Below are 8,735 nucleotides of genomic sequence, written 5' to 3'. Positions count from 1 at the left end.
TCAGGTGACTGCTAAGTCCCTGCTCACTTTCTGCTGAGCAGACGACACTAGAACAGGCTAACAAAACTATTTCTGAGGAGGACAGAGCTTCATAGCCTCCAGTCCAGTTCTAAGCCAGACCCAGCCCAGGGGCGTGGGGCAAGGCTGAGGTGGAATAAAGTTCAAGGGTCGTGAGAAGGGCAGCTGAACTCTAAGCACTCTGTGGATGGGAGAAGAGGTTCACAGTGCCCTCATACCCCCACTTCAAGACAGTTCTAGAACGGGCCAGACTCAGAGAAACCTTAAACCAGCCTCAGTAAGGCTGGTTTCGGATAGATCTGTTCAGACGAGTTTGAGGGCTCATGGCTCATAGCATGAAACCCATGTGGTTACTGGCTGTCAAGGTAGGGCTGCTGGGGTTGGACGCAGTGGCTCACGCCTGTAATCTCAGCACTTTGGGAGGCTGAGGCGGGCAGATCACTTGAGGTCATGAGTTAAAGACCAGCCTGGCCAACATGGTGAAACCCCATCTCTACTAAAAATACAAAAATTAGCCGAGTGTGGTGGCATGCACCTGTTAAGTCCAGCTACTCAGGAGGCAGAGGCAGGAGAATCACTTGAACCCGGGAGGCAGAGGTTGCAGCGAGCCAAGATCATGCCACTGCATTCTAGCCTGGGCAACAGTGAGACTGTCTCAAAAAAAAAAAAAAGATAGGGCCGCTGTTGTGTCTTAGCAAACCTTTGCCGACCCTGTGTAAGCAAACTGAGGGCACAGTGATCCAGAACAGGAACTCAGACACGCAGACTTGAAGTCTGGGACCTGCTCCAGAAATTCTTCGCTCTTTAGCAGTTAAGATGCACACCGCGGAGGCAGAGGCAGGAAACCCCCACCTCCAAATCCCTGCACTGGGAAGAAATCTGAGTGCAAGGAGCTTTTCCGCTGCAGTGTTTCCAGGAGGAGGGAAGGCGTGCTAATGGCAAAAACCCACTGCAGGGAGTCTGGCCTGGGACCTTGGTTCCCAGCAAGGGAACCATAAGGTTCCTGAGTAACCATAAGACCCCAGGAAAGACATTCAGTTCTCTGTGATTAATGGGTTTGTACAAAACTGGAGGAAACAGCCCATTTCAAAGCCCGGGGGGGCAGCAGAAGGGCAGTCTGCTTGCAAAAGTGCACTCCAAGCCTCCTAGAGGAAAGGCACTTCTCGAGGAGAGAGCTAAAGTCCCTCAGAGGTCAGCTTCTCCAAGTCAGATTCCTGAGGACTTGTCATGGCTCTCTCCTTTTTCCAGAAAACTTCAAAACAGCAACAGATTATCGGACCCTTGCGTAACACCCTGAACTTGCGGAGGCCACCATCCTGGATGCCAGAGAAGGGAAAGGATGCTTTTGTTTGGCAAGGCCTGGAAAGGTAAATGGCCATGGGAAAGCAAAAATTGAGACACCCGGAGAAAGAAGCTGAGAGAGGAAAGTGTGCTCCATGCTGGAGATCACTGCGTAGCCCTGCTCCAGACCCACACAGGACTGCCTCCAACTCAATACGCTTCAGAGCAAAGCTGTGAAGCTGGTTTCTGGATGCCAGTCACAAGCCTTGGGAACTGGGGGGAAAAGGGAAGGATGAAGCTGGAGAAGCGGGGCTTGGCTCTTAAGCAGGGCACAGACAGCAGGGTCCCTATTCACATTCAAAAGGCCAGCCCTTTCCTCAAAAAATTAAAAGTGGAACTACCACATGACCCAGCAATCCCACTCCTGGGTGTACACTAAGGGAAATTAAATCAACGTGTTAGAGATACTTGCACCCCATGTTTGCTGCAGCCACATTCACAATAGCCAAGCTATGGAAACAGCCTAAGTGTCCATCACAAGATGAATGGAGAGAAAAAATGTGGTCTGTATACACAATGGAATACTACTCAGCCTTTAAAGAGAAGGGAATCCTGTCATTTGTGGCAACATGATGACCTGGAGGACATTATGTTAAGGAAAATAAGCCAGATACAGGAAGACAAAGATCACATATTGTCACTTTCTTTTTTTATTTTTAACTTTTAAGTTCCGGGTATAAGCGTGGGTTTGTTACATAGGTAAAATTGCGTCATGGGGGTTTGTTGTACAGATGATTTCATCACCCAGGTATTAAGCCTAGTGCCCATTAGTTGTTTTTCCTGATCTTCTCCCTCCTCCCACCCTCCACCCTCTGAAAGGCCCCAGTGTGTGGTGTTCTCCGCCATATGTCCATGTGTTCTCATCATTCGGCTCCCACTTATAAGTGAGAACATGTAATTGGTTTTCTGTTCCTGTGTCAGTTTGCTGAGGATAATGGCCTCCAGCTCCATCCATGTCCCTGCAAAGGACATGATCTTGTTCTTTTTTATGACTGCATAGTATTCTATGGTGTGTATGTAACACATTTTCTTCATCCAGTCTATCATTGATGGGCATTTAGGTCACTTTCATGTGGAATCTAAAAAAGTTGAACTCATAGAAGCAAAGAGTAAAATAGTGATTGCCAGCGGTGGGAGTAGGGAGAGGTTGGAGAGATGTTGGTCAAAGCTACAAAATTTCAGTTAGGAGAAATAAGTTCAAGAGGCATATTGTACAACATGGTGACTATTGTTAATTATGTATTGTATACATGAAAATCGCTGAGAGAGTAGATTTTAAGTGCTCTCACCATAGATAAATATGTGAGGTCATGCATATGTTAATTAGCTTGATTTAGGCATTCCACAATGCATGCATGTTTCAAAACATCATGTTATACACCATAAATATACACAATTTTTATTTGTCAATTTAAAAAAATAACATTTTAAAAGGCCCGGCCTGGCCTCTTTGGGTCACCAGGCAATGCCATGCATAACTGAGGCCGGAAGACAAACCAAGGGCTTGAGCTTGGATCCTCCAAAATACAAGGAAAGATCATCAGAGGTCTTACATTCACCAATGAATTCAACCCGTACGGGCAAGACACAAAAGCACAGGCCACATGCCAAGGAGTGAGAGTTGGAGGTCAGAAATAGTACCCAGAGCCCAGCGCTCAGGAATATCACTGCGTATGGACACATATGTTGTGCGGTGACAGTCACTATCAGGCACCTCAGAAGAGGACATCATGAAAACACATGGACACATAGAGGGGGGAAAATACACTGGGGACTATCAGAGGGAGAAGGGTTGGAGGAGGGAGAGGATCAGGAAAAATAACTAATGGGTACTAGGCTGGAATACCTGGGTGATGAAATCATCTGTACAACGAACCCCCATGACACAAACTTACCAATGTAACAAACCTGCAGATGTACCCCTGAACTTAAAAAAAAAGAAAAGGACATCATGGGAGCCCAGGACAAGAGATGGAACACCATCCTGGGAAGCCAGCATCCAGACAGGAGGCCTCTCTGGGGTAGTGCGAATGGGACAGAACTAGCACTGACCCACCGGCTTACTCTGGCCATTGTGCACATTCTTGGCTCATTGTGACACCACCTGGTAGGCAGATCATAAAACTGTACCGTGGAGCGGGCTGGACGTGGAGGAGGCGGCGTTCTGCCCGTGTGGTACAAGCAACCTCGCACAGGCAGCTAGGTGTGGTCTGCTCAGACTGGTTCTCAGAAGCCAAATCCTCCCCTCCTTTGTCTATTCACAAGAGTTAAGAAAAAGACTGCTTTCTCTGTTGATCTCAATAACAAAAGGGATGAGGCACTGCCTTGGCAAAGTCAAAATTGCAGTCACTTTCTGACTGTTAATGGAGAAAAGCAGGCGGCCTGCCAGGTGATGGAAAACACGCGGATCTTTCCTGTTTAACTTTGAAATGAATTATGTGATTGTTTTACAGAACGAGTAACAGGTTTGGCTTCCTTGTTGAGGCCACTGTTGAAAGTCAGTTGGTATTCTCCAAGCCTGCAACTGGGCAGAGTTACTGTGTAATTAATAACTGAGAGTCCACTAAACGGGCACTCAGCCCTGGAAGGCATCACAGGTGAGCATGCCGGAGCGTTGATCATAAAGGTGACCTCTTGAGATCAGGCTCTGGGCCAGAATGCATGAGAATCAGACAAACGGAGGCAGAGTCCTCCTGCTAGGAAGTCTAGAGCCTCCTTCTTTTTCATCTTAAATTAACGTGGAACACCATTTTTAAATTTAAAATCACCCAGCACATCTAGTCAAGTAGTTCTCAGGTCTTCTTTTGTTAACAGTTGCAGAGCCCATCATCCAAATGAATACTTAGTCAAGAAGCCCAGGAAAGATGAACAAGAAACCAATAAAAATAATTACGTACAAGGGATTCAGGGGAGAAGAGGGCAGGGTGGAAACAAGATTTTTTTTTTTTTTTTTTAGATGGAGTTCCGCTCTTGTTGCCCAGGCTAGAGTGCAGTGGCACGATCTTGGCTCACTGCAACCTCCGCCTCCCAGGTTCAAGCGATTGTCCTGCCTCAGCCTCCCGAGTAGCTGGGATTACAGGCATGTACCACCATACCCGGCTAATTTTGTATTTTTAGTAGAGAAAGGGTTTCTCCATGTTGGTCAGGCTGGTCTCGAGCTGCTGACCTCAGGTGATCCGCCTGCCTGGGCCTCCCAAAGTGCTGGGATTACAGGTGTAAGCCACTGCACCCAGCCCAAGTCTTCTTTTTTGGTTTTGACTTTTGAAGCATATACATTTCTTACCTCTTTAAAAAAGTAAGACCATTGGACGCCCCAAATGTGAAGTGGCTGAGAAGGGAGCTGCTCTGGCAGAAGGCGGTGGGAGAGGTGGAGGGGACAGCCCAGGTTCTCTGTCCTGTCCTCATCCCGGAGGCTCTGTTCCACTCCCACAGCTCTCAGCACTTGGACACCAATGGCCTGGCCCAATCCTTTGCTTTATAGATGGGGAAAAGGTGGTCCCCCAAGTCTGGTTCACTCTCTGGGTCTCCCTTCCCATAGGACACATTCAGGAAGGGTTAGATACACTCCTTAGAAGACACAAAACACTCAGTCCTTTTGGAAGATTTATTTTTAATTAAAAAATAAAAGTTATCTGAACATATCTGCATTGCAGCTTCAGGGATGGCACCTTAACCCATTTATGCTGAAGGTCACAAATGTTTTTTATGAAAAATCAGACCTTGGCGATGACCTTGAGCAGTAGGATAGAAATAACTCCCACAAGCTTAGCGTTCCAATAATGGAACACTAGGCATAAATGGGTAAATAAAGCAAAAAAAAAAAAACAAAGCTTCTCAGTTCTTGGGTCTCATGACCATCTTATAATGGGTACAAAGGCACACGTGTCTTCAAACAAACTTGATTCAGAAACATTTCTAACAACTCAGAACTCCCCCCACGTTTTTGCCCACCCTCACCCCCACAAAAAAATACAACCGAAAACATTAAATTCTTTTTAAAAACTACATAAGTAAGTGCTGAGTCAGCAAGGAACCTGGGCATGCTGCCCACATGCCGCCACGTCTCTCTGCTTTGATGACTGGCTGCCCAGAGGTCGGGAGGGAGAGAGCTAAGCACTCTCCACTACATGCTGGGAGAGGGCTTGCAACACAGACCCAGCCCCAGCCCCACGGCCGTCACCCCAGCTGGGGCAGGCAACTCCTAGGTGCGCTCTCCCTTAATCAAGGGCATCCACAGCTAAAGCAGCCTTTCAGGAAGAGAAAGGCTCAAGACAAGCAAGTCTTTGTCAAATGCTTGCAATGACAAGGCCACTGGGAACTGTGGGAGGGAGGGAGATGGCTAGATCTCTTCTCCCCCAGTTTACTGGGCTGCTGGAAAGTTTTCTCTGCCTACTCTCCCTGCCTTCCCTCTTTTCCCTTCTCCCCAGTCTCCCTCTATTCTCAAAAGGGTTTTACTTTAGCTTAATGGTGGGGGTTCCAAAGAGGGTATTGGCAACTCCTGGGGCGGGTCTGGTGGCTCTGCCATCTCTAAGGGGACATCATGTGTTTTCGGTTCCTGTGCTTCACAGAGCTCCTCCTGCCCCTGGGAGGGCTCCAGTCGCTCCTGACCTTGGGCCTGGCTGTTCATCTTCTCTTCCGCTTCAATCTCTTCTGATGTGGGGATGGAGTTCTTCTTGGGGCGACCTTTGGGTTTTGTGGGTGCTTCCTGTCCACCTTTAAGAACCTACGTGAGTAAAAAATTGTTATTAAATCTAAGAAATAACTCCTGCCCTCCGCCTTTCCACTCCCAGTATAACCTCACATTGCATCTAAACCATCTGTTCTGGCAGTAAAATTGCAGGATTTGGCAAAATATATTCTCAATCCATCACCTCTGGTCTACAAAGACACCTCCATTCTTTAAATGTTCAATGCATTTTGGTCAATATTATATATTTTGGCATTTAATACAATAATCATAAGCAGCTTCAGAATTCAACTTCAACAATAAGGCAAGAAATGAAAATTAAAATGTTAATGCAATAACTATCAGGTTGACAAGCTAAAAAGACAACAATATTTGTAGCAAGCAGGAAAAAAACACACTATGTGAAAGTGTGATTGTTACAACCTTTTCAACACAACCTAAGAGTTCAAATCAAAAGCCTTAAAATATGCAGAGCTTTTTGACACAGAAATTCCTTAGGCTAAATTCTAAAAAATTATCTAAGACTGAGACAAAGATTGATCTGCAAAAATACTCATCACAATATTGGTGATAACAGCAAAAGTTGGAGCGGGGTGATATCCTAAAGGTTTGGCCATGTAAATTGGGTAGAATTATAGTAAATCCCAAAGACAGAATACTTGACAACCATTACAATTACTATATAGGAGAATGTTTAATAACATGGAAAATATTATTAACATCGTTTTGTAACAAGCAGATTCTTAGCATAATCCAGTTTGGAGGCTAGACAGCCTGTACACCACCTTGTTTTCAGGATCACGGATCGTTTTTAATCTTTATGTTTTTTTCTATATTTTCTAAACTTTCAACAATGATCAAACATAAGTATTTCTGTAATCAGAAAAAATATATTATAAAGCATGTAGTCTTGTAGAAGTTGTACAGCAGAGTTTAAAAAGCATTTTGGCTTTGATAGTAGAAAAACTGGGTTAAATTCCAACTCTGCCACTTATCATCTTTGTCTTTGTAAAGTCCTTTAAAGGCCCCAAGTGTCCGTTTTCTAATCTGTAAAATGGGAGTAATAATACCTTGTATTACAGGGTGACAGTGAGAGTGACCAACAGATAATGTGTATGAAAGGACCAGAACGGCACCTGAATGGTAGGTTTCCTTTGCCCAGAATATATACACCATCCACCCTCCTTCTCCTGGCTAACTTCTCCTGGAAGCCTTCCTGATCCCCCAGGTCTAGGTTAAAGGCCCTCTGCCATGTGCCCTCGGAGCAGCTTCTACTGTCCCGACCAGAGCACTTTTCAGAAACTATGGTCACTGCATGTTTACCTGCTGCCCCTCTCACTCAGTCCCTGCATGTAGCAGGTGTTTGACAACTGTTACCAAATGAACTAGGCTTTCTCAACAAACCTTTCCCTGGAGTCGAGGAAAGATATAAAGCAAGCCAAATAACTGGACCCTAAATGGCCTTGGCTGACTTCAAAGGCCTGGCACCCTTATTACCCCAATTTGTGACCCACACAAGAGTCCCAGGAGGTAGACAGGGATAAGTTTAAAAATATTTATATTTTACTTTGGAATGTAATAGACACTCCTTCCTCCAATGGCTTGGCATAGTCCTTGATTTTCTGGGCAGCTAGTGAGAAGGGCTTCAAGAGGACCTGGATTAGCACAGATGATTAGGGGTGGGAGATATTTTTGCTATTTATAAACCTAGCTTAATCTTATCTTCTATATTTGTATATAAGCTCCTGGAAGACAAACCCTGCTTCTCTCCATTACTCCAAGAATCAAACTTCCAGCTAACTTCTATGCAGTCCCTAAATATTTATTGACTGCTCCTCTTTCCTTCAAGAGCAGCAGAGGACCTCCAGGTGCTGAATTTTAAGGATGAAACCGTAACTTTTTTTTATACAGCTTTGAGATATAATTCACAGACCAAATCCATTTAAAGAGCACTATTCAGTGATTTTTAGGATGGTCACAGAATTGTACAACTATCACCACAATGCAATTTTCAAACACTTCTCTCACCCCAAAAAGAAACCCCATAGCATTAGCGGTCAGTCCCTATTTTCCCCCAACCCCTAACCGATCTGCCCACAGCCCTAGGCAACTGCTAGTCTGCTTTCTGTCTCTACAGATGTGCCTATTTTTGGACATTTTATATAAACAGAATCATATAATATGTGCACTTTTGTGACTGGCTTCTTTCATTTAGCATAATGTTCTCAATGTTCATCCATGTTGTAGCATTTGTCACTAAATAATATTCCATTTTATGGATACACTATATTTTGTTCATTCACTCATCAATTGATGGACATGTGGGTTGCTTGCTACTGTGAATGAAGCTGCTATGAACATGGGAAAGAAGTGAAATTGAATTGTGGGATCTTTCGGCAACTCTATGCTTCACATTTTAAGGACTGTTTTCCAAAGCAGTTGCACTATTTTACATTCCAGCCAGCTGCGTATGAGGGTTCCAGTTCTCCACATCCTCACCAACACTTGTTGATGTCTGTTTGACCACGGTCGTCCCAGAGGGTGGGAAGTGGTATCTCACTGTGGTTCTGCTTTGCATTTCCCTGATGACTACTGAAGTTTAGCATCTTTCATAGTGCTTATTGGCTAGCTGTATATCTTCATTGAAGAAATGTCTATTCAGATATTTTGCCCATTTCTAAATTTGGTT

General features: G+C 44.8%; 1 protein-coding gene across 1 annotated transcript in view; it reads right to left on the bottom strand.

Annotated features, from left to right (window-relative positions):
- Positions 1 to 4,949: 4,949 nt before the first annotated feature.
- BARX2 (BARX homeobox 2) overlaps positions 4,950 to 8,735 on the bottom strand; it is a 75,011-nt gene continuing 71,225 nt past the window's right edge. Inside the window, exon 4 of the mRNA XM_025357440.1 lies at positions 4,950 to 6,082. Within this exon, the coding sequence (XP_025213225.1) occupies positions 5,816 to 6,082 (267 nt within the window). The 3' untranslated portion in view covers positions 4,950 to 5,815. The remainder of the gene's footprint in view (positions 6,083 to 8,735) is intronic.

This window comes from Theropithecus gelada, chromosome 14, assembly GCF_003255815.1.
Source record: "Theropithecus gelada isolate Dixy chromosome 14, Tgel_1.0, whole genome shotgun sequence".
NCBI lineage: Eukaryota > Metazoa > Chordata > Mammalia > Primates > Cercopithecidae > Theropithecus > Theropithecus gelada.
Note: the sequence above shows the minus strand (reverse complement) of the source record. Positions and strands in the feature narration are given on the sequence as shown.